The sequence below is a fragment of the Henckelia pumila genome, chromosome 1, assembly GCF_033568475.1.
Source record: "Henckelia pumila isolate YLH828 chromosome 1, ASM3356847v2, whole genome shotgun sequence".
NCBI classification, from domain to species: Eukaryota; Viridiplantae; Streptophyta; class Magnoliopsida; order Lamiales; family Gesneriaceae; genus Henckelia; species Henckelia pumila.
Genome location: NC_133120.1, coordinates 128,723,699 through 128,751,265, shown reverse-complemented (window position 1 = coordinate 128,751,265; position 27,567 = coordinate 128,723,699). Strand labels below are relative to the sequence as shown.

General features: G+C 32.6%; 2 protein-coding genes across 2 annotated transcripts; both read left to right on the top strand.

Annotated features, from left to right (window-relative positions):
- The first annotated feature begins 212 nt into the window (after positions 1 to 212).
- On the top strand, positions 213 to 9,467 carry LOC140880425 (ABC transporter G family member 15-like). The gene is made up of 9 exons (XM_073284858.1): positions 213 to 651; positions 4,395 to 4,477; positions 6,818 to 7,279; positions 7,371 to 7,493; positions 7,715 to 7,834; positions 8,057 to 8,341; positions 8,445 to 8,717; positions 8,812 to 8,919; positions 9,005 to 9,467. Exons 1-9 carry the CDS (start codon positions 408 to 410, stop codon positions 9,365 to 9,367), a joined length of 2,061 nt encoding a protein of 686 aa, XP_073140959.1. The 5' UTR covers positions 213 to 407; the 3' UTR covers positions 9,368 to 9,467.
- Positions 9,468 to 23,686: 14,219 nt separating this feature from the next.
- LOC140876183 (uncharacterized) lies at positions 23,687 to 27,282 on the top strand. The gene is made up of 3 exons (XM_073280070.1): positions 23,687 to 24,539; positions 26,330 to 26,872; positions 27,004 to 27,282. Exons 1-3 carry the CDS (start codon positions 23,727 to 23,729, stop codon positions 27,097 to 27,099), a joined length of 1,452 nt encoding a protein of 483 aa, XP_073136171.1. The 5' UTR covers positions 23,687 to 23,726; the 3' UTR covers positions 27,100 to 27,282.
- The last annotated feature ends 285 nt before the right edge of the window (positions 27,283 to 27,567 follow it).

Below are 27,567 nucleotides of genomic sequence, written 5' to 3'. Positions count from 1 at the left end.
GCCACATCATTGGTGGGAATGATGGTGGGCATTGTAGGTGGAGACTTGATAGAAACTATATATCTATATATATATATATAAATTTTTAGGACTAAATTAAGAATTGTACGTCCCGGGGCTAATAAAACAAAATATATATATATAATGATTCACTAAACAAAATTTGGTTTATTTGTTTAATTACGTACCCACATGAAAGCTTGTTATTAAAATCATTATGATGATCTGTTAACCCAACGCCCACTCTGCGGCGCAATTTATGGCAGCATTCAAGTGCAACATAATTCCCCAGCATGCACTGGTACTCTTGTTTAATTCATTCTTGGAAAGGTTTCGTTTAAGTGTAGTACTGCATTATATATATATAATTCGTTTAATTTTCTCGTTCAAACCATAACAAAATAAACATGGAGATAGAGATATCTCCGCCTCCTCCTCCGGCCGCTTTCGACGATATTGAAAGCGGAGGAGGAGGAGGAGTTGAGGCCTGTTTGGCGTGGCAAGATTTAACAGTGATGCTCCCGAATTTCGGAAGCGGGCCCACGAAGAAGCTGCTAAATGGGTTGACGGGTTGTGCTTTTTCCGGGAGGATCATGGCGGTCATGGGTCCTTCCGGTTCCGGCAAGTCTACGTTTCTTGATTCCTTAGCAGGTTAAGTGCATGCCGATCTCTAGCTACTTTTTTTATATAACAAGTGTCTATATATATATATATATATTGGTAAATTTCATTCCACACGAAAAAAATTAGGATCAAAGAAGTTAAAGTTATTATAAGTAACATCTCATTTAGAGAATCAAAATAGGAACCAAAATAATGGTTATATATTCTCCAATGTTGTGGCATTACATGAGTACTTGTCCGTAATCCCTATAAGTTTGCATGCAAATTTATTGAGATCTCACACGTCCCTTTGAATGAATCTGCCTCATGTGTGTGGTTAGCTAGCAGATCTATTTAGTTACGTATTAAGATATTTTATATTTGTATTTCAAATATAATATAAATTGGAAACCTGCAAAATTAATTGGGTTTAATTAGGTCTTTTGGTATTTCTTTCAAGTCATGTTACCGTGACATCGGACGCCTCGGATCCGAGTGTCACGATATCATTTTTCGAAACTATCTCATCATTTCCCCCTACTTTGACATAAGTTACCTGAATAAAATCTAGTTTAATTACTTTTAAAAAATTCAAAATTCAAAATTCAAAATTAACAAACCGTAGGAGACAAATTTACTATTTTCTCACTATATTAAAACCCTCTGTAAATTAATTTCCGTTGCTCAACTCTTTCTTTCTTTTTTTTTTTTCTCTAGTTTTACATCTAAATTAATAACTAAAATTAAAAAAGTAGGTCTTTGAATCTTTGTCCGGGTTAACACTGTAAATAATAAAATTAAAAATAATATTTTTTATAAATTACCTAAATAGAAGATTTATCTAATAAAATTCACCGGTAAAACCATGTCCAAAGAGTTTTGTGAAATATAAAATCTTACATTTGTATCGTGCTGCAATAAATTGACAATTAATGATTTTCACGACGCTCATTTCAAGACAATGCTAAATTTATCATAATCTCGAATCTCGTTAGAAAAGCAAAAGAGTAAAATTCCACTTTTTATCTTTAATTAACACTATATAATAATTGTAAATAAAGACACGGACATTAATTGTAGGGTCCAATATAAAACATAAATTCCACCTGTATAAAATTCATACTCCTTTAATTTGGCCCCAGTGATAAATGCTTGTTAATTTCCTTTTCCAGTTGTTTCAAGTTCAAACTTATAATCCAATTTTTTTTTTCAGTCGTACTTTCTGTTTGTTTGTTTGTTTTTTTTTTAACTGTTACACCCTTATGAAAACTAAAGCTTGAAAACATTTTCAAAAAAAAAAAAAAATCCTAAAGCTTGAAAACGCGCCACTGGTTTTTTTGAATGAATTAAAAAAACAAAAATAGAAAATTTGCTTGTAATATGTGAAAAAAAACAAACAAACTTATATGTTCGGGTTGGAATTAAGGAATATATATATGTTGGGAGAAAATGATATTTTTAGTGCAAAAACTTTGTACCAGTTTGCCTCAATTTATTCAAAGATATGGGCGAAATACAATTAATTTGGATTCAATCCATGAAGAATTAAAATTTAGAACTCCGAGGGCTCCGTTTGGATAGATATTTTTTTAAAATTTGTTTTTATAAAAGTTTTTTTTTATAAAGTTATTATAAAATTTTTTTAGAATAAATATGTGTACGTTTGGAAATTATTCGATAAAAATATTTTAATAATTAAAAATTAATTAGTATGTTTCGTTTTCCATATTTGCTTTCCATTTTAAAAACATAAAAAAAAAAAAAAAAAAAACCACACCACAATTGTTCTTGAAAAACTATATTTGAATTTTCAATAATATTTTTTATAAAAAATATGTTTCAAAAACGTTTTAAAAAATATTATCCTAACATATTTTAAGTTTTTTCACTTATAAAAACTTAAAAATATTTTTAAAACATTTTTCCAAACGACCTTAATTTAATTTCTCGGTTTCCATTTACAAAAAAATCCAGGGATACATAGTAATCGTTTCAAAATTCAATAGGTATATATGTACAATTCTTGGTGTGCATTTAATGCACACATAAATTCACGAAACCCTTGTTTGGTCGCTATCCATAACAACAAATATAGATAGACATCATAATTCACACTAGTGCCGACTGCCGGCCTTTGCATGCGTTAATGCATGATTATACCAAATATTTATCCAAAGATGATATTTTGTTATTTTTAAATAAATGAAAATTTTAAATTTTTTTATTAGGAGTGATAAACTATTATGAGTGGGCGACATGACTCATATATATATATAATGAAAAAAATTAAAGTAATATTTTTTTTATAGAATCGGTCGATTAAGAATTTGTCTTGCAAAATTGAGACTATCTTATATGAGTTTTTATGAAAAATGAATTTTATTTTATGGGTTGAATAGGATTAGAGATTCATCTCACAAAACTAATATATGCGACTGTCTCATAAGAATTTTGTGGTATATATAATTCATTTTTATCTACTAATTTAATCTAGAATTTTTATATATATATTTCCAAATTTGTTATATCGATCATATTAGGAGTACTTTGTATATTATATATATATATATATATATATATATATATATAATATACAAAGTACTCCTAATATGATCGATATAACAAATTTGGAAAAAAAAACTAATAAATAAAAAAGTTTAAAGTTCTATGCAATTTATTGTTAAAAAAAGACACTATCGATATCAAGCTACTTAAATTGATTTTTTTTTTTCCAAAGAAATTTCAATCATTAAATAAATCCTAATTAGATAGACTGGATGAGCCATATGTGTATTTATTAAAAAACTTAATGCTGCTGACCACTAGTTGGAATACGAGAAATTAGGTAAGGTCAATTGTAGTGGGCTCTACGTACAGTGGATGTTTCAGTATAATAATTTTCTTTTTAGCAAAATATAATAAATTTCATATCATACATGAATATACAAAAACTCTTATATCTCCCTTGTTAATTTCATGAAACATATATATACTATTTAGGCCACTCACAAACAAATATTACTTTTTTTATAAAAAAATATTATCTTTTATTTTAAATATAAACAGGGTTAACTCGTCTCACGTATAAAGATCCATAAGCTGCTCATATAAATAAGTAGGTCTCTTGTGAGACGATATCTTGGATCTTTATCTGTGAGACGACACAATTCTATCCATATTTACAATAAAAAGCCAAAAACTCATATCAGACGGTCTCAAATGTCATTTTTTTGAGACATGTCTCTTATATGGGTTATCCATTAAAAAATATTATATTTTATGTCAAAAATATTACTTATTATTATAAATATGGGTAGAGTTAACTAGTCTCACAGATTAAACCGTCTTACAGGAGTGTTACTCTAAAAAAATAGAGTATATCCTTCTAAGACGGGTCCACGAAGTTATTAACGTAAGATAATACGTATTATTTTTTTACACAAAAACTCACGTGAGACGGTCTCAAAAATATTTTCGGTGATAGGTGTTGACCCAAATCATATTTAAAATAAAATGAAAAGTAATACCTTCGACATAAATTTTTTTTTATGGGTCAATTCGAATATGTTCATTTAACAAAATTCTTTAAGACTTTCTCATCGAAGTATTTGTGTATTTGTAAATATGATTTATATTTATGGAGACAACTAGGATGGATGTCTTAATTTTGATTTTTTTTTTTCAAAATGTCTTAATTTTTTATGGTTTTCTTTTGGAAAATGTTTTATTTTTTACTTTATTTTTATTTTCTGAAGATGAAAATGTCTTAATTAATTTTGTTTTGCTTGCAGGCAGACTGTCGGGGAATGTGGTGACGATGGGAAATATTTATATTAATGGTAGCAAAAGAAGAACTCATGATTACGGTGTCCTTGTAAGTAATGCAAACTCAAACTCAAATTCAAATTCAAACTCAAATCAAACACAAATATTTCCACACAAATATACATATATAAATATAAATTTTATTTTATACATATGTACGTATACATATATATGTATATCTATTATCATTATTATTAATATTAAAGTTGAGGTATTTTATTAACCGATTTTGTATGGTGATGAAGTTTGTTTTCAAATATTTTATAAATACCTTTAACTTTCATCATTTATAATGCATTTAACTCAAATTCTGGTTTGCATTATTCGGTATCATCTCTCACAATCTGAACTCTCTTTTGAATTCTTCTTTTACCCACACGTTCATATATATTCATAAAAATTAAAAAAAAAAATTCACAAAAAATTGTGTGTATATATCGATGAGAAAATAAGTTTTTTGTTCCAGTAACTTTACTTCCTTTGGTTTTTGGTCCATTAACATTTCTGATGTGGGTTTTGGTACAATTATTTTGCATTTTAGTATTTTTTGGTCCAACTGCATACGTGTCAACTTTTGATTGGTCTACTTCATCAGACATGGACCTATCAGAAATTGACACGTATGTAATTGGACCAAAAACACTGAAAATGCAAAGTTAGTGTACCAAAACCCACATCGAAAAAATTAATGGACCAAAATCAAAACATGAACAAGTTATTAGACCAAAAAACTTATTTTTCCTATATCGATTTGGTATGATTGTGAAGCTTTTTTCAAATATGATCTCATACATACGTATGCACGCAAACGTGCATAAAAGCACTATGTGTTATTTTCTAAACCATCCTAAAATTTTTGTTATATAAAATATTCATAATTCAAACTTTAACATGTTTCTTTCCAAAATACCTATTACATTTATTTTTATCTGTATTATTATATATATATATATTGAAAATATTAAAAGTACACCTTTGTGACCTCTCAGAATAAAAAAAATATGCTTCGTTCTCATTTAACAAAAAAGTACAAAATTTTATTTTAGTATGTATACAACTCACTGATCACCAACATATTTAATCGAGTTTTCAAAAGTTTTTAAAACAGATAAACTATTTAGTTTATCTTTTTTTAAATAATATTATAAATAATTTACTAAACACCCTATAAAAATAAATTATAATGTTTTTAATTTTAAGATAATATTTCTATTTTTTACACAAAATTATTTTATACAATATATATATATATATATATATATATATATATATATACATGTATCAAGGGTCCTTGAATGTTAGTAATATATTAACTATTAAGCACGAGGATATGACTTATAAGAGTGGCAATTTTGGTTCCATGGTATGACCTGAAACGTAATTACCATGTTGCCCGTACTCTAAAAGAATTATTAAAAAAAATTTGTGATATTGTTTTACTCTTTTATTTTGTTTGACAAATTTTTTATTTGATCCGACCAATAAAAAAATATTACTTTTTATGTCAAATGTATTATTTTTCAATATATATATATATATATATATATATGATCGAACGGTCTCACGGATAAATTCTATGAGACCTTAACACAATAGACCTCCCCAAAAATAATTACTTTAATATAGTTATTATTAATTAATTACCACGAAAACTTGTAAAATATTATAAAATGTTTTTTTAAATAATTTCTTTGAATTCCACTTCATCTTAACCGTAATTACCATACTGCCCCTAGTGTATAAAACAATATATTCCTCCAACTATAGAACATAATATGAATACACACAAAAACTTATACAATATCACAAAAATGACACATCTTTAAATAAATATCTAGATTTTTACAAAAATAATAGCGTATAAAAAAAAATTATACATGTACACAATGTGCACAAAAGCATTTAGTGTTAATAATTAGTTATATATTACTTTTTACAAATTAATCTATGACCAAAAGAATTACTAAATAATTGAAGTAAAAACTTTTTTTTCCTATGTTTGTTTTTTTGTGATTTTGGTCTTGTGTATTATCAAATTTCATTTTTAGTTTTTCTTGGACAATTTTTGTCATTTTGTAGACTTGACACTGAATGGAGCAATGCAGTATTGGTGTGTGTCCCCTCTCATCTTTTGTCATATTTACTCTAGAAAGCAAAAAATGTGTTGGCCCTCCGATCCCGATTCGTGGAATTTGTTCTTCGGATAACATGGATCCTTCATTTTTTACGAGTCCAAAAATTCGTGTGTAGCCGTGCTGTGCATCATAGAATTTTAGCAACAATGTAATTGATGGAATCCCAAAACAGTTATTTTTATTTATTATTTTTTCCGGTTTAAAACTATGATTAATATTTACATAGTTATAATGTGTTTATTTGAAATTGTCAGGCTTATGTAACTCAAGAAGATACATTCTTGGGGACACTTACAGTTAGAGAAACCATCACATACTCTGCTTTGTTAAGGCTACCAAGAAACACAACAAAGGAAGCGATCAATGAGACTATAGAAAACACAATCACTGAAACGGGGCTTCAAGATTGTGCAGATCATACCATTGGAAACTGGCATTCGCGAGGCATAAGTGGTGGGGAGAAGAAGAGGTTAAGCATCGCCTTAGAGCTCGTAACACAACCGCGCCTCTTGGTTCTTGATGAACCAACGAGTGGCCTCGACAGTGCATCGGCTTTCTTCGTGATTCAGGCTCTTAAGAACACTGCATGCAATGACAGAACGGTTTTGTCGTCCATTCATCAGCCTAGCAGCGAAGTTTTCGCGCTGTTTGATGACCTCTTACTGCTGTCAAATGGCGAAACGGTTTACTTTGGAGAAGCTAAAATGGCGGTTAAGGTATACATGTAAAAGTAGTTTATGTGTTGTTTTACATACTTGAATTGTCATCTTGTTCCTGATATGGGGATTCTTGACTGTCATTTTACAGTTCTTTGGTGATGCTGGATTCCCTTGTCCCAGTAAAAGGAACCCGTCGGATCATTTTCTTCGTTGTATTAATTCCGACTTTGATTCTATAAACAACATTACAAAGAAATCTGGAGAAAAAAGTGTGAGTAAATTATGGATGCTTCACTATCTTGATAGTAAGTTTGATTATGACTGATAAGAAATCAGAGGACTCTCCTTTGAGATAACTTTTTGGATGGTGTATTGGTGGAGTCTAAGCGGAACTGCTGTTGATAGGCGGCTCTTTTTCTCTTTTTCTGTGATTCAATATGGGAAAAAAACACAGAAACTAACTTTGTTTAAGGTGTTTTTGCCCCTCAACAGGACACACAGAAAGTTCCTTGTTTGATGTCAGCAGAAATCAGAGCAAAGCTCCTTCACAACTATCAAAGATCGACAATCGCATCAAGAACACGAGCCACAATTCGAGAGATCCCAATCACTGTGAGCATTTTTTCCATAGTTCTTGCAGTGATTGAGTATTGGTTATCTCGTTATGAATAGCTCGATAAGAACAATAGTATATCCATGCAATGATTTGGAACTCTTGTGAGTTGACTTAAAGAAAAGTGACATTCGGAGCCTCGCCATTGATGTCTCTGATAAGTCCTGTATGTATATGCTTTTGTAAGAAACATGTTTTCTGCCCTCTGTTGGTTCATGCAGGAAGGGAATTTCTTGTGGAAAACTAGTGAGACCAAAGCAAGATGGTGGAAGCAAGTTTCGACGCTAACCATGCGATCTTTCAAGAACATGTCTAGGGATTTTGGATACTACTGGCTGAGAATCATAGTGTATATTGTGGTATCAATTTGCGTTGGTTCGGTCTTTCACGACCTCGGGGATGGCTACAATGCACTCTTAGCACGGGGATCGTGCGGTGGATTTATATCAGGTTTCATGACATTCATGACCATCGGAGGCCTCCCATCATTCATTGAAGAAATGAAGGTAAATCATAATCTCATTTTGAAAATACAAGTAATGAATATCACATTGAAACAAGTATGAAACCAAGATTTTGAAGTGTAGTTTCTGTTATCAAATGGAACAGATATTTTACAAGGAAAGGCAGAATGGACACTATGGAGTTGGAGTATTTATAATTTCAAACTTCATCTCCTCATTTCCATTCTTAGTAACAATGTCATTTAGCTCAGTGTCCATCACATATTTCATGGTGAAGTACCACCCCGGCATCTCACATTTCATGTACGCTGCACTCGACCTACTTTTCGCCATGGCAGTCGTGGAGAGCTGCATGATGGTCGTGGCTGCCATCGTTCCTAATTTCCTGATGGGAGTCATAATCGGGGCCGGTTTTCTTGTAAGTTATTTAGCCTACCAATACGCACTTTGATACAGATAGACCTGCAGAAGGTCACACATAACCTTTATGTTTATGTTGTATGTTACTGCAGGGGATTATGATGGCTACAGCTGGTTTCTTCCGATTCATTTACGACCTTCCGAAACCATTTTGGAGATACCCGATTTCCTACATAAACTACATGGCATGGAGCCTACAGGTAAAAGTTCAGTATTCATAATCTTGAAGTACTCCTACAAAGAATTAATAATGCATCTTTTCTTAACTGGGAAATACATACAAAGGGTGCATACAAAAACGAAATGATCGGACTGGAATTCGAGCCTCGTGAGCCCATCCCCGGATCACCAAAGCTGAAAGGAGAGGACTTCCTCACATCTGTGCTTGGAATTTCATTAAATTACTCCAAGTGGTGGGATCTGGCAGTCGTTTTCGGCATGCTGCTGGCTTACAGATTTCTGTTCTTTTCCATCCTCAAGTTCAAGGAGAGAGCTGGACCAATATTTCAAACATTTTATGTAAAGAGAACTCTCAACCAACTCAAGAAGAGGCCATCATTTAGAAAACCTGCCTCATTTTCTTCTAAACGTCACCAATCTTTCCATTCACTTTCTTCTCAAGAAGGTCTCAACTCTCCATTACACTGATGTTAATTATATACAGAATCTTGAAATATATGCATGATATTTCTTATTGAATGTCATTACTTATATAGTATATACGTACAGGGCAATTTTTGTACCTTTTTTGTAATTTTTTTTATACTTTATAAAAGCCAAGAAAGTGCTGTTTGTAGTATAAACCACAGGTAAGCAAACAAATGAAAGAGAGGGAATATAGTTTTATCCGGGCAGGGAGAAACGCGAGAGAGTGAACATATTGGTGGGATATGGTTTGTTCGATTCATCTTCTGTCCAGAAACTTTCCTTGTATTCTGCTGCTGTCAGTGAACCATCCTTATACAATGGTGCTGTCAAGGAACTGCACGAATCTCTTGCTACAAAATCAGAGGTTCGAATCCAAGGCGCGTACACTCGCTTTTCTTAAGAAACTATTTGCTTCCACCACGGTGATGCACTCGGACTAAACAAATATTCCTCCAGGATACAATGGATTCCTAAGAATGTTGTTTTCAAAGTGCACCCTTGAAAATAACCACGAATACCTTGGATGTCTTTCAATTTGATAATCGAACGTTTGTATATTTTATCTGCAGTATAACAATATCCAAACCACAAATATTTTGAAAAAAAATATTTTTTCCTGAAAAGGTCGAGGAACTCGTGTGCAGAATTTTCTCAAACTCTATTTTTTAGATGATTGTGTTAGGATATGTTGGAAGATGATTAATGCAGTATTTGTAATGAGCGAATCATTTTCTATAATAGGACACGTCTTTATGATGATACACATTCGTTGAATCATCAGAAACCGCCAAAACCACGAAGAAATGCCATGAACAGAAGTCTTTGTTCGTTACAGACCTGAAGAAACTTCACATCATGGTGCACCGAGTTCCTGCTTCTTTCAGTCTGGTTCTCCTCCTACTTTGGTTCCTTGGTTCTTTAAGGTTCTTTTTGGTTACTTCAGATACTATCTATCATTTCAACATGGGATCTTCCATTTTTATGGAAATCACCAACAATCCTCCACCATTTTCATAAAAATGAATTTTAAAGAATTTTTCCGATTATCAAGCTGCAAGTCTATGCATGATAACCAATAGATTTGAACCTTTACATAGTGAAGACCTCTCAAATGCTAATCAAGGTGACTGGTAAACTAGCTTGAACCATCGATCTTACACGATTAACCGGAGGGATCTCACACATAGACTTTCCTTATCCTTGTTATTCATATTGGCGACACGTGGATCGACCTTGTGTCTTACTACCCTGGATTTTCACGAATATTTATGTAGTTAAGCCAAAACACACTGGAGACGGCACGATCTCCTATATTCACATAGGTGGATGTTATAAAGAATACCCACGTAACTAAGTATTCAAAATTGATTGCCCTTTATAACTCCATTCAAAAGTATAAAGTTTTTCCTGACTATTCTATTACGTGAATAAGCACTTCCTTTGGGACAAAATTTAAGTGCTTCACTCATTCATATAGTATATTTTGCTCATTAAACCCAATATTTGGAAATCATCCGAAGCTAAGTCGAGTTTCTACTATTGATGATCAATTAGTTGGCTTCAGTTCCATCTCCTTTGACGTTTTCAAAACTACATCCCTTGCAAGGCCTTTCGTCAAAGGGTCCTCCAAGTAAAACTTGACCTCACATAGTCCACAGTTATGAAACTCTCAGATATTAATTGTCTAACTGTACTATATATCAATCCAATATGTCTCGACTTCCCGTTATATATATTGTTATATTTCCTTGATAGTGTAGCCTCGCTATCGCAATGTATAGCAACCGGAGGCACTGGTTTTGGTCACATAGGAACTTCTATCAACAGGTTCCTCAACCATTATGATTCCTTAGCACACGAAGCAAGAGCTATAAACTCGGCCGCCATTGTGGAGTCAGCAATACAAGTTTGCTTTTTGGTACCTCATGTTATGGCTCCTTCACCAATTCTGAATATACATCCATTTGTAGATGCATGATCATCTAGATCGGATATCCAACTTGCATCTATATATCCCTCAAGAACATGAGGATAACCGAGATAATGTATACCATAATCCATAGTGTGTCATTGCATTCCAATGCAATTGTCCCGAATTATTGGTGTACATACTCAATTTTTCAACTACAAATGCAATATCAGGTCTCGGTATCATTGGATACATCAGGGAACTGATAACCTTGGCATACTCTAGTTGGTTCATTACCCTTCCCGTATTAGGATGTAGTTTAATACTTGAACCAAATGGTGTTGTGACTGTCTTACAATCAAAATGGTCAAAATTTCTCAATACCTTTGCAATGTAATGAAATTGTGAAAGAACAAGACCTTATTCCTTTCTTATGATCTTTATACCTAATATCACATCCCCTTGACCTAAGTTCTTCATATCGAAGCATAATGACAACAATGACTTAGTATTATTTACACTAATCATATCGGTTCCATAGATTAACATGTCATGCATGTAGAGACATATTATAACACCTTTACCATTCTCAAACTTACTATACACGCATTTGTCAGTTTCATGGATCTTAAATCCATTCTTAATGATTGCTTGATCGAAATTCATGTCAATTCTTAGGAGCCTGTTTAAGTCCATATAATGACTTAACCAATTTACATACTTTATGCTCTTGTCCAGGCATAACGAACCCTTTCGATTGTTCCATATAGATCTTCGCATCTAGCTTTCCATTTAGAAAAGCCGTTTTCATATATTCATTTGATGTATCTCAAGATGATAAATTGATCCTAATGCAATCAAGGTCCTTGTAGTAGCAAACCTAGCAACGGGTGCATAGGTATCAAAATAATCTAGGCCTTCTTTTTGTTTAAAGTCTTTTGCTACTAACCTTGCCTTGAACTTTTTTATAGTTCCATCAATTTTCATCTTTCTTTTGAAGATCCATTTACAACCGATTGGTTTTGAGTCATGTGGAAGATCAACCAATTTCTACTTTTTATTGCTTATCATAGAATCCATCTCATCATGTATTGCTTCTTTTCAGAAAGAAACATCCCTTGACTTCATTGCATCTTCATATGTTTTGGGATTGGATTCTACCATATCGGATATGGAAATTTGTTTCACATTTGAATCCCGAGTTCCCTCCATTAGATGCATTACAAAGTCAGATCCAAAAGATTTCTCTTTTCGAGCCTTTTTACTTCTCCTTATTTCAGGAGGATCCACATTGACTTCATCATTGACAAATTGTGTACTAGTATAATCAAGAGGAACTTCAGGATCTAAAGTTTTAGGTATAGTTTAAATCTATTTTCATAGAATACAGTATCACGTGACTCAAATATGACATTTACGTTCATGAAATCATTAGGTTCAATCACAAGAAACCTATACGCCTTACTATACTCGGCATAGCCCAAGAAGATGCACTCAATGCCTTTCTCTCTAACTTCTTCACTTTTGGTTCAGGAAGTCTAACAATTGCACGACATCCCCAAACTCTCAAGTAAGATAGCTTAGGCTTGCGTTTCTTCCATAACTCATATGGGATGACATTACTTCCTTTGTTAGGAACTCGATTTAAAATATGACATGCAGTCATCATCGTCTCACCCCAATAACCCTTACTCATTTGTGAATTACTTAACATAGTATTCGTCATTTCAATAATAGTTTGATTTTTCTTTTCCGCTACACCATTTTGTTGAGGAGTATACGCAGAAGATGTCTCATGTACAATGACCATATCCTCACAATATTTAGGAATGTGGTATTCACCTCCTCTATCACTTCTAAGACATTTAATCTTAGAATCACATAGATTTTCAACTTCAGCCTTATGTACTTTAAATTTATCCAACACTTCATCTTTAGTCCTCATTAAGTACATATGACAATATCTAGAAAAATCATCAATGAAAGTAACAAAACAACATTTTCTTCTCCTAGTAGGCGTAGCATGTAAATCACATACATCACTATGTATTAATTCCAACATAGAACTTGTTCTCTTTATACTAGGAAATAGATTTTTAGTTATTTTATTTTTCATTTGCATTTTTCTAGCATATTATCCTTACATTTTGGTATCAAATCCATATTATTCATTTCATGCATTTTTCTAGAATTAACATGCCTTAGACGAAATTGCCACAAATTAAATGAGTCAACCATGTAAATAGAAATAGTATTATTTATATATTCATTTTGAACATTCTATCATGCACAAATCTTTTAACAACAAATGCAACTCCTTTGAGGATGGTTACAAAGTCAGATTTAATGACAATCTTGAAGCCACACTTACTAAGTATGCTTCCGGAAACAAGGTTCCTCCTAACTTCAGGAACATGATACACATTAGTCAAAGTAAGTGTTTTACCTAAAATAAACTCTAGTTTGAAAGTGCTAATTTCTTTTACATTCGCCGTAGAGTGATTCCCCCTATATATAATTATATCTTCTTTCTACCGATGAATAGGTAGAGAATTGGTTTCGGATGATGAAAATATGCTTAGTAGCACCAGTATCCAACCACCGATCTTGGAAACATCCTTTTATGAGCATAGTCAAAAAATTAGGTTTTTCAGCCTGTTTTTGTTTCATTAGGAGCCGACATTTTTCTTTTGAAGTGCCCTGATTTACCACGAAAATGGCAACTGCCTTTTCTTTTTTGGTTCCTGGAGTTCTGATTTTTGTCATATTTCCTCTTCTTGTTTTAGAGGAGTTCCCCTTATCATTTTTCTTCGGATTCTTAACTTCCTCCACCATAAGAACCTTAGAGGATTGTTCCTTTGAAATGTTAGCACAAAAATATTCCTCAATATGAAGATGACTACCTAATTTCTCTAGAGATATGTTTTTATTTTGTGCTTGAGATTATTTTTATAATCTTTCCAAGAATTAGGATGTTTGTTAATTATTAAAGACACAACAGTAGCTTCATCCATATGCATTGATTAAAATGTGTATGACTTCATGGAATTGCTCAATCACTTTCCTAGTTACGACCATGCGATATTGGAAAAACTTGAAAACCAAACATTTCTTACTTTTAGCTTCAAGTGAGTCCCAAATTTCCTTTGCGGTTTCCTTGTTGTAGTGCTGGTCGAACAAAGCATCGGATATTGCGTTGCAAATATGGCTCTTGCACACATAGTCATCTTGGTCTCACTTTTTGTCTCGCCCTTGTTTCTGCCATGGTTTCATTTACCTCCTCCACCGGTTTTGGTGTGGTAAGAACACACACTACATTTAGCGACGTGAGTAGAAAATGCAACTTCTTTTTCCAAAGCCGAAAATTTGCACAATCAAACCTTTCCAACTTGAAAAAATCCGCAACAAAGTTACGAAGCGAATTCCCTTGAGAAGCCATCGATTGCACAATATAGTTTTTTAAGATTGTTGGTGGGATATGGTTTCTTCGATTCAGCTTATGCCCAGGAACCTTCCTTGTATTCTGCTGATGTCAGGGAACCCTCCTTGTACATTGGTGCTGTCAAAAAAGTGCACAAATCTCATGCTACAAAATTAGATGTGCGAATCCAAAGCGCGTACACTCGCTTTCCTCAAAAAACAATTTGCTCTCATCACGGTAATGCACTCGGACTAAGCAAAAATTCCTCGAGGATACAATGGATTCCTAAAATTTTGTTTCCAAAGTGCAGGCTTGAAAACAACCATGAATACCTTGGATGTATTTAAACTTGATAATCAAAATTTTATATCGTATCTGCAGTATAACAATATTTAGAACACAAATATTATGATGAAAATTATTTTCTACTAAAAAGGTCGACGAACCAGTGTGCAGAATTTTCACACACTCAGATTTTCAGATTGATTGTGTTAGGATATGTTTGAATGATGACTAATGTACTATTTATAATGACTGAATCATTTCTTATGGTAAGACACGTCTTTCTAATGATACTCATTCGTTTGAATCATCGGAAACTGCCAAAACCACGAAGGGATGCCATGAACATATGTCTCTGTTCGTTACAGACCCGAAGAAACTTCACATCATGGTGCACCGAGTTCCTGGTTCATTCAGTCTGGTTCTCCTCCCACTTTGGTTCATTGGTTCCTTTAGGTTCTTTTGGTTCCTTCAGATACCAACTATCATTTCCAACATGGGATCTTCCATTTTTATGGAAATCACCAACAGAAAATACAATGTACTGAGTGCTTTTGTTGTTTTGAATTTGTTCCTAGTACATTAAATTGGTTTTTTTTTTTCCCTTTAATTTAAATTTAGCTCTATTTTCTTGTGAATTTTGATATGGAAGCATTGGACACTATCGAGATCACATAGGCGGACCTACGTGGAAACTAATTCTCGGAAACCACAGAGATTAGTGAGAATGCTAAAATTGTAATTGCAACTGTAGAGAGCGTTTTTTGAGTAATCATGAAAATTATCAAAAACATCAATTCGTAATCGGTTGGGAGATGATATGTAAATAATTGTTTGGTATCGTATATTGAATGAGATATTTGATACATTTGATAATGAAGATATTATTCAGTATATTCAAAGCATGAAATTTGGGAAAGTATTATTGCAAAAACAAATAAATTTAATATATTTTTTTTGTGCATTTTGTGTTGTATTAATGTCTTTAAACTATTGAATTTTCGGCCTGTGATCGGTAATTCTGGGTATGCCATTGGACTTTCGTGCTGAACATTATAGACATGATCATGTCAAATTTTGCTAATATATCAAGGTAAAATAGAGGCCAAATTTCACAAAAAACATGAAAGGAATCACACTTTTCCACATTGCTACAGAAGCAGTAATCTGCTTAGCAGGAACAACTTTCGAAGAATCTTCTCGGGCTTTCGGAGCGCGTAGATACTTCTCTCTTTTGTATCAAATTAAAGGCACGTGGCATTGATAATTGTGAGTTCATTATATACATATCCAAGCAAAAAACTTATATCAATGAAACTCGTGTTTAATTTGTAGTTTATGTGTCTTTATATTAGTAATCTTACTAGGATATATAATCTGCAGAATAAAAAAATAAAGACACCAAATTTTAACGTGGTTCGGTCAAATCAAACTACATACTGGTTCAGTCAAATCAATCTACATACACGAGGCCAAACCCAGATATAAAATGATTCACTAAAATATAGTTTTGTTACAATCATGCAAAGGACTTATTCAATAACTAAACACTCCTTTTTTTTTTTTTACGACGCCTCTATGATGTACAACTTTCTCTCCCAAGATTTTAGTATGACTGTGTACCACAATCAAATTAAAATTTCAACACATAATGAATTATGCGGTACTGAACATGTCTTGTCTAGGGGATGCCGGGACACACAAAGAACAGAAGTGTAACAAGAGCATATTTCTCTTTCAGAAAAGTGTCACGCATCAACTGATACTCTCTCAACAATATATAAGCGTAAACTTGCATACATGAATCCTCATGAAATCTTCAGAAAATTGACAAATCTTACCTCTATATCAACATTTATCACATATCATTATCATATATAGAGTATAAAAATTTTTTCCAATGAACCTAGACATATTCCCAATATTTATTCATTAGGCTCATCAACTCCAACACATATTTTTTGTTCACTACGATATAAGATATGATAATCAAAATAAATATTATCAAATCTAAAGATATGAAAATAAATATCTCACCCATCAAGATCCCAAAATATATCAATAGTCCAAAAAGATCAAAATATTCAAAATATTTTATCTATCTATCTCAATTCATAATACAACAATATTAAAACATAGAATATCCACCAAAATAATCAAAAGAACCCAAATAATATTATTTCTAGCGATGTAGTGACCCGACTTGGACCACCTACTAACCAGATACTTAAGCATGAAATAATAGTAATAAAAAACTTAATCAGAGATACTGCAAAAATTAAAACCAAATACTAAACTTGTCGAATACAATCGGTAAATAAAATCCAATGCAAAAGAATAATACAAACCAATCGAATAAAGCTACTCCAACAACCTGGTAGCTAACTCTGCAATCCAGCCTTGGTCACCAACTATGCACAGGTCCAAGGTAAACCACCTGCAACTACTCTATCGAATGGGATGTCCATGAAAATAACACAAACATGAGCGAACTACGCTCAGAACGTAAAGCACAATTATACAGACTAACATGATGCATGCAAAAATGAATGACTGGGTAACTGGGTATACATGATCAATCCAAATCAGACTGGCGCCAATGTGTGAGTAGTACCACTGGGGACTCAAACCACTGGGTAAACTCTCTCACTCCAAATCGGACGTGGATCTGTAATGTCCAAGAAAACTAGAGCACATAGACCATTGTGACTCTTCGTGTCTATCTGCCAAAAACAGGGTTGAGCGACCCTTCTGGAAAGGCTATCTCGAAGGAGATACATGCTCAACATGATATATACACATGAAACAAAATATATCAAAACAGTAAAAACATGGATCATGACACATAATATACAACACATAAGCAATCATACTCGCTGATTATCTCATTCAGTACTTTACGTACCTCAACAACTGTAAGGACCGAGATTATTTAATTTTAATTCGAGAATATTTAATTTGGAAATATTTGAAGTTTTAAATTAAATTCTAATATTCTTAAATGAATTAGGATTGAAATTGAATTAAATCGCTTTTTTGGGGACTGAATTGCAAATAGCCAAAAGTTCAGGGACTAAACTGCAAATATGCAATACATATATCATCAAACCCACTTGCTTAGTCATTATTTTTACACGACATATTAGATTGAAGAATAAGGAAAAAAATCAGAAACCTCAAGAACGCCATTTTCAGCCCTTTCAAGCTCCGATAACTTTTGATCCAGCCGCCAGAAATTCGAGATAAATATATATCTGCGATCACCGCTCCGAGACCTTTATTTTGGTACAAATTTTATTGAGTTTTATCATATTTGATTTTTATGTTGAAGATGGGTTTGGCTTATTATATGCATATAGGAGCTGTACCGATTGTATATTCGCAGACGGGTCGGTAAAATATTGTCGTTCGGATTTTATATGATTTATTGAAGCTATTTTGAAAATTCTCAAGGTCTGAATTATGTTTAGTCGTGTATATACATGCTGATATGTTGGAGAATTATGATCTATATGATTGTTGGACTGAGTTGTTTATAGTTTGGATTGCCGGTTTTTAGCCGTTACGCCGCTAGTTTCAGAATTTGTACATGTTTGAACTTGTTTAACTAGCTATGTTGAGATTGATTTGGAAGTTGATGTTTATGATTCCAAACACTTCATTTCAGCTTTTTTATCGAAGTAGTCGGATTCGGGAATCCGGAATTGAATCAGCAAAAAGGTCAAGAAGGTTTGAAGCCTTTTGCATTTGAAGTTTGAGTTGAAAGTTGAGCAGCTTTTTGATATGAATTCATTGATGTATTTTCAGATTTGAAGTACTTTCAGACTCGACATTGAAAGGTATAAATGACAGCATATTTAGAAGTGATAGAACACTCAAGATAGATATGATTCTCGAGTATTCCCTTGTCAATCACATACTTGTTTGATTATGTGCCTTATGTGATTAGATGATTTTGTTTCTTTGCTTTCTTATTTGATTAGATGTTCAAGATGTTTTACAGTCTTTAATGCATGCAGATTATGATGCATTCATCTTGAACTCTAGACTAAAAAACACAGAAGGTTGAAAGGCCTAGAGTGCATATGACGTTTGGAGGGCTATAGTTGAATGGCACGGAATGTACAGTTGCTTCCAGAGCTAGATGACTCACTATAGTTGTACCAAAATCAGGGAAAATGAGATACTTGACGTCATCTCGATTGGTGATTTGGTGATTAATTAAGATTTTATTCTTCGGGATCCCAAGAACCGAAATTCTATTGTTATCAGACCTGATAGCCTACTTTTGGAACATGCATTGCATTCATGTTTATTATCTCGCATGTTATGTTATTTATACTGGAAATTGTATTTTTCACCAGAGTTATCCAGCTATTGCTATGTTTTGTATGTGTGCATGACAATAGGTGGGGCAGGAGCTGGACAGAGAGGTCGTGAACAGCTCGAGATAGCAAGATTATCATGTGGTGATTTTGGGTTTAAGAAGTAAAATTGATGTCAACCTTTGTATTTAGATCTTGGATATGTTTTGTACTATGAATACTTGAACATAAAGACTTGTATGTTTGTCAAGAATAAGACTATGTAAGATCTTGTGGATTGTATATCAAGTTCCATGTTTAGTTGCTTGGTTAGCTTATGGTTATGCATGCTTTTGCTTAGATTTTGAAGCATGTATCATGTTTGAAAAGTTAGATGATGTTTGAGATTCAAAACAGGGGAAAAACCTTCATTTTTCAGCTGTTTAGGAGTGAAATCCGAGGCTTAGGCACGCCCGCTCAGCCCAAAAGGTGCGGCCGCGCCTAACCAAGGCACTTTGGATGCCTTGACCCGAGCCTTGGGCGCACCCACGCGCCAAGTTTTTTTTTAAAAAAAATATTTGTCGATCTTTTCGCGACGTGTTTGTGCATCGCCAAATGTAAGGTTTTGCGTCGCCAAATGTCCGGTATTGCAGATTAACTATTTTTAGTTATTAATTGCCCTATAAAATTAGATCAGCACCCGAGGTCTCCACAACAACTGTCCTAGATGTACATGCATCTACAGTCCATCACTAGAACTCAAGGTAATTATTCATCACAAATACTGATATAAAATACTTAACTAAGCTAATAAATATTCCTTAATATATACTACTAGTGATCTCGGAATTTACCTGAGTCTGTCGTCATCCTGCTGATGTCGAAGGCCCTGACCCTGGCACAGCTCTGCTACAAGCCTCGTAGCACCTAGCTATCGCCCGACGCTCGAGTATAAGGCCAAAACCATAATAATATAAACAATGTACACTCAAACACATCCAAACACACACTGATCGTGATGATCAGCCCCTATTTATAGGCAAGGTTTCGAAAGCTCCGATCTTAGGTTTGGAAGCTCCAAACTTGCATAAATGCTACGTCTTGGAAAAACAATGATCGTAAGCTCGATCTTAACTTTGGAAACTCCGACCCATTTCGGAAGCTCCAAACTCCCACTTTGGACGTTCCGATATCATACATGCATCTACGTGTCCAAATGTTGTTGACACCTCATTAGTACGCATGACCTAAGCTTCGGAAGTTCCGATCACACGTTCGGTAGTTTCAAACTCGAACCTCTGCCTCCGAGCTCCGTCGCTTGTTCCGGACTCTTCGGACCTTCCGAACTCTCTTTGGTCCATGTTCGGACCTTCCGAACTATCCGAGCCAACATTGCTCCTTGGACCATTTTTGGACATTCCGAAGTCAATTTCTAGGTTCGTTTGATTATATAAAAAATTATTAATCATGTTTTACTATTTTCATGTTTAACCAACTTAATTACGTAAAACAGAATTCGGATTACTACAAACGATCAGAATTCAAATATAGCAACATTTATTAATGCTGTTTAATTATATTGTTTTTCATTCGGTTGAATACACCTATGGGCTAAAATTATTCCATGTAAGATAATGATCATATAATATAGCAATGTGTAAGAGTGATTGGGGGCATAAATTTTGATACTTATAGCTTACAGGAATTATAGTACTGATCATTGTAGAGAAAATTCGAAAAATTAATAGTTCCATCGCGTGGCCTATTTTAAATTTTGATAATCTATTAATTGATATGTCACTCAAATATATTGTTGATCTGACGTCGAATATTGTTGACATATTTGAATTCATCTTAACACTTCAACAAAAAATCGAAACCAATTTTTTTATGGCCTGAACTCTGTCTTCTAAACCACAACACCATAAGCGAAACAGAAACCTGCAGAAGTAACATGACTTGACTCACAACAAACATAATTTGCATGTTTTTTCCTATCACCCTGAATTTTTATTTGTAGTACTATAACTTGTATATTGTTTTTTATTTTTTATCCTTTAACTTGTATTTGCTTTCATTTTCGATCTTTTTTTATCATCGAAAAACACAATAGACTACGATAAAAAAAGATAAAAGATAAAAATAACATATAATTTAAATGATTAAAAATAAAAAAAAATATATACAAAAGACATGACTAAAAATGAAAATTCATCGTAATACGACCAAAAATGAAAAAAAAACATAAAAATTACAGGACTTAAAATACAAATTAACCAATATTGGGACCAATTAAGTGAAAAAAAATACAAATAACATAACAAAAAATGTTCTTCTTCCAATAAGTTACTAATTTTGTAAATTGAAATTATAAGATAAAATAATAAAATATAAAAAAATGTTTTTATAGTATAGTAAAGCCATGTTGCTAGTTTGATAAGATGGTGAATGCATGTTTAGACAAATCCAAAAATGACACCATGACTCCATATAGTTAGTATAAGTTTTTTTTTTTAAAAGTAAACCTCAGGCTTAACAATGACTTACAAATCAAGCGAGTTAGGTTAACCGTATTGAGTAAGATCTGTGCACCAAGCTCGCGAGAATGTTTTGGCATAGAGAATTGATCTCACGACCATTAGTTAAGCACTCGCCTACTCTACCTGCTCGGATATTTCATGGGATTAGTGAATGATGCTCTTATATTATGGATACAAAATTAAATATCCTTTCAAATTTAAATAATCATTATATTAATCGCATAATTTTGTCCAAGTTAGCTTTCGAGTAGGACTCTTTTAATATGATTCCCCAAATTACTGTAATTAGCTTTTGAGTAGGACTAGCTCGTTTAATTTTTCTTGGCTCCGTCCAACTTCCACGAGCTTTTTACATCTCAGCTTACCTAAAGTTGGCCCCACACTTTTCTACTGATGTTATTTCAAAATTGAGTCCTACAAAAATAATGCTCATATATCCTATGTTACAGATAAAAAATTGTAATTTTTTAAAAAAATTAGTTTAAATGATGATTATTATTAATTTTTAAAAGGCATTTATTATTGGATGAAGTTTAGAGAAAGATATATATGTATGTTTATTAATTTTGAAAGAAATTGCAGTAGGAAGTCTAAGATCATCTCAAATAATTAAAACCCAAACTTATTGCAATTATCTCCACGGCCCCAAACTTATAAATATTTCCAAAATTTAATACTAATTCATATTTGAACAAAATTTGATATCTACATTTTGAGTTGAATTTTATCTGATAGATAGGAGATCAATTGCTGATAGATAGACTATATCTGTAAAAACACGACCACAAACGATATGATAATACTAATCATAATCAACACTTCCGATATGATCTAAAATGTGTTATAAAGATATATGGCTCTGATAAAGATAATTTGTAACAACAGATATATCATGACACATGCGATATATGTGTTGCATAAAAAAAAATATATAGAATGAACTAGTTATTTTTTTATTTCAGAATGAAAGCTGTTAAGTTTTGAAATTAAAAAAATAAGATAGAAAATTAAATGTAAAGGAAAATGTGGTAAATATAATCAGATGGTTAAAGAGTGTATTGGCCATTGGGAATGTTTTTTTGTTTTTTTTTTTCACTACATAGTAATGTTAATTGAACCTAACTCAACCCAAAAAATTAATTCAAGGGAGGAGGATTGTCCAAGTTCATATATGAAACTCACATGAACTCTGTCCAAATAATGTGTGAGACATTTTAGTAAGTAAATATTATTTAACTTTAATAAATAGTATAGATATTGAGAAAGTTTATGTTCGAGAAGGTTAGGGGGCGAGCTAATTAGAGATGCTGACTAAAGTTCAGTCCATAAAATTACAGTTTTGGTGCCATAACTTGCACATTCTTTATTTATTTTTGGTTTTATAATCAGTCAAATATTTATGATCTTAGTATGATAAATAAATTGTCGGTAGATTTTATCCGTAAAAACACGAAGAACGATTTTTTTTATTTTTTAATCTTTTTTTTTAATTTGAAATGTGTAATAAAAATAGATCGTTATAATATCGATCAACTGTATAACTAGAAATTTCACGATCGAGGAGGTTATTGGACGAGCTTAGAGATGGCTAATAATTTCAATTGGAAAAATTATAATTTTGGTCCTATATATTTAATTTTCGTCACTCAAACATTTATAATCTTAATTTATTTATAATTTATTATTAATTTGCATCTCTCTTTTAATTTTAGTAATTTTGTGTGCATATTTTCTCATAGCAAGTAATATAATTGAGCGAGTGCCATCACTATATATTCAAATATCATCGATTAAATAAAGATTCCCCTAAAATCCAATTTCTCCTTGAAAAAACACCACCTATAAATTAATTATGCAGATCCACATGCAATATCAAAATCTCCCAAAATAATTTTCACTCAAGATGCCAAACCCATCACTATCTTCTAAAATCGACCATTTCATCTACTCAAGAAACTTCTACCAATCCCTACTAATCTCAGGCCTTGTTCTCTACGTAATCTTGACCTCCTTTTACCCCTCAAAAAACCTCGATTTGATCTTGAAATGGGCTCCTCCCTCTGCATCTTCCTCGTTTTCTTCTTCTTCTTCTTCTTCTTCTTCTTCCCCGCCGACGAATCTGAGCCACGTAGCTTTCGGGCTTCTGGGGTCGATAAAAATGTGGCCGCAGAGAAAGGCATACCTGGAAGCATGGTGGAGGCCCAACAAGACCCGTGGCTACGTTTACCTAGACAAAGCTCCACCGCCGGAGTTCCTCCCATGGCCGGCTACGGCCCCGCCGTACAGAATCGTGGACGACTTGTCGAAACTGTTTGAAAAAACGAAACCCCGGTTCGAGCTGATGCCGAGAATGGTGCATGGGATACTGGAACTGTTCAGAGAAGAAGACGAAAACATGCGATGGGTTGTGATGGGGGACGACGATTCGGTGTTCTTCGTGGATAACATAGTGGACGTGCTTGGGGAGTACGATCACACAAAGTATATTTACTTGGGTTGGCATTCTGATAGTGTGATATCGAATTTCTGGTTCTCTTTCCAGCAAGCATTCGGGGGCGGGGGGATCGTGCTGAGTTACCCTTTGGCTCGAGCATTGGCTAAGGATATGGAGAGTTGTCTGCTTAGGTACGCGCAGATGAGCTCCGCAGATTTGATAACAATGGCGTGCATTGCGGACGTTGGAGTCAACCTCACTCCACACAAAGGGATTCATCAGGTACGGTCCCGTAAATATATCATTTAAATAAATATAATTAGTAGAACCCCTTCAAATCTAAAATTTAAATATATGGGAATATATATATTTCACAAAAAAATATATGTATGTATATTTTTATATCAGAAAAGATATATCTTTTTTTTTTTTTACGGTAAAATTTATAGTATTATCACATATTTTCGAACTTATGATGGTAACGAATAACAAACTTCATTTTTGGTAATTGTAATACAATATTTTTTAATATATACATAAAAATACATTAAAAAAAATTGTAAAACAGATCGTGAAAAAATATTATTTTTTATATTAAGAATATTAATTTTTATTTTAAACATAGATTAATATATATTTCTGATAAGGAGGCTTATTGATTAAAAATATAATTAATAGTAACACCATCATATAAATAATTAATTAATCTCTTGTTTTTCTTTATTTTTCTCTTTTACTTCGCTTATATTACAAGCTTACGCATTCTCTTACTTTTATACATCCAGATAAACTATTTAACCATCTAACATTATTCAATATATCAAGATTGATTAATTTATCTATTGGTCAACTCAATTGTCTTGGTTTTTGGGCTTTATATTTATGTATATATATATTTTAAAAAATTATTTTATTTTGGAGGCCACTGATCGATGTTTATTTTATTATTATTATTATTATTATTATTATTATTATTATTGAAGTTGAATTACGGATATACAGATTTCATGACAATTAGGCATATTTGATTTCAAAATCAGTTCCATTTATTTAATGGTTTAAATTTCATTAATTAAATGATTCTTGTAATCCGTTTCAAATTAATATAGCGATCGAGTTTTTTTTTTTATTTGCACAATTTAGTTTTGCAATTTTTTTAGATTTATTCAGGATGAAATATACTTATACATATATATATATATATTACTTATTTGCTCAGTTAAATTTAATGAAAAAAAATTTTCGAGAAATTATTTGTATAAGAATATATGCTTTATTTCTTATTTAAGTTTATATGAATTTTCTAATATCTCGAATAATTATAAATTTATTATATATGTGACAACTAACTGTTTTATTTTATTTTTTTGTAAAACATATCTTTAATTCCTTATCATTTAAGTACAACATTACTCAAACCATATCTTATTTTTAAATTAATTACCATCATCATATTTTGTTAATTTTCTCATATATCTGCTAGCAAGATTAATTGCGAGTTTTATGCTTTTTCTTTATAGTATTTGATTGAATAATTTGAAATCGTAATAAAATATTCGTGATAAATTGATAATGTTTAAAGAAGAGAAAATCTTTAGATTACAGATAAACATGAGAGCTTATCTAATCTGAAAAGATTTGTTAAATCAACGACTTTTGATTTGCTTTACAATTAAATGAAAAAAATAATCGGCATTCATATAATTTGATCTTAATTAATAACGCACGATTTTCTAGATTTTGGAAATTGAGTTTACATTTTTCTAAAAGATTAAGTAGTGATGTCTACTCAAAATAATACTTTTATCATAAAAATGCTCCCTCGTTCCCATTCATTTAGACTACTATATTTTCTTTTTCATCAGTCACAAATATATATTCTAGTTTTTATATTTAGGTACTGTTTGATGTAAAAAAAAAGTTAAATGCTTTATAGAAACTATGTTAAACACAAGACAATTGCCTATTGATATGAGAGACAGAGGGAGTAATATTTTTGATTAAGTGGTTTTGTGTTTTCTAAAAATTTTGTGAATTTGGGTTCAAATTATTTTAGTAATAAATTTGTTTAGGTGGATTTGCATGGCGATTTCTCGGGCTTCCTCTCAGCGCACCCCAAAGTCCCCCTCATGACATTCCACCACTTCGATGCAATGGACCCCATTTTCCCCGGCAAGGACCGCTTCGAGTCCACGCGCCACCTCATGAAGGCGGCCGACGCCGACCAATCTCGCCTTTTACAGCAATCCATCTGCTATCACCGCCGAAATCGGTGGTCTTTCTCCATCTCATGGGGCTATTCCGCTTATATATACGAGAACATTCTGCCTCGGAGCTACCTTCAGATCCCCCTCGAGACTTTCACGCCGTGGGCCGCCGGACCCGAACGGCCCTTTTACATGTTCGATACGCGGCTGCCGTCCAATAACCCCTGCGAAGCTCCCCATGTTTTCTTTTTTGATTCAGTGAAGAAAACGTCTCTGGGGGATAAGTTTGTTACTAGATATGTTCGAGCTCGAGCTCGAGGTTTCGGGGTTTGTCCCTTAGGAGGTAACCATTCTGCGGAATCTATAAAAGAAATCAAAGTCTTCTCGCCGGTGAAGAAGCGTCTCCAGGTATATATGCCAATATTTTAGTTCATGCATTAATTAATTTTTATCTTCACTATATAGAAGTTAATCATATTAACTTATTATATTCTCGCTTGAAAAATCTGCTACACTAATAAAGTTTAATTTTCCCTCAGATGGATCGATGTGAATGCTGTGATGTGGTCCGAGTGGGTAAATCCAAGGCCGAGATAAACTATCGGGAATGCAAGATGGACGAGATTATTGCGTGATTAAATAATTTAATCTAATTTTAATATATATAATTAATATGCTACAAAAGTTCTATTAATTGCAGGTTCTATAGAACCCTTTTCCCCGCGGTTTTCCAAATTATTGTATCAGAATATTACATTTTAATCGGGTATTGTAATCCTATGCGGGAGAAATTTAAAGGACCTTTTTCCTACTGTATGATCTTTAACGGAAAAAATTATATTTGAATGTGTAATTTACTCTCTAATACATTAGATTTTTATCTTTCTTTAATGTAAATTTTGTAGCATGTGGTTCAAAACTTCATGCATTAATTCAAGACGGATTAAATATTGTTGCATGTTGCTAATCAAAATAGGACGATACGATTCGTCTCTACATTGATTTAATCTGCCGCTATTTAGCGATATATTTCATCCTAATGATTCAACTGATGCGAGGCGGGTGTGAACAATTTTTTTTAGAAGCAATGACTGTTCTTGGTA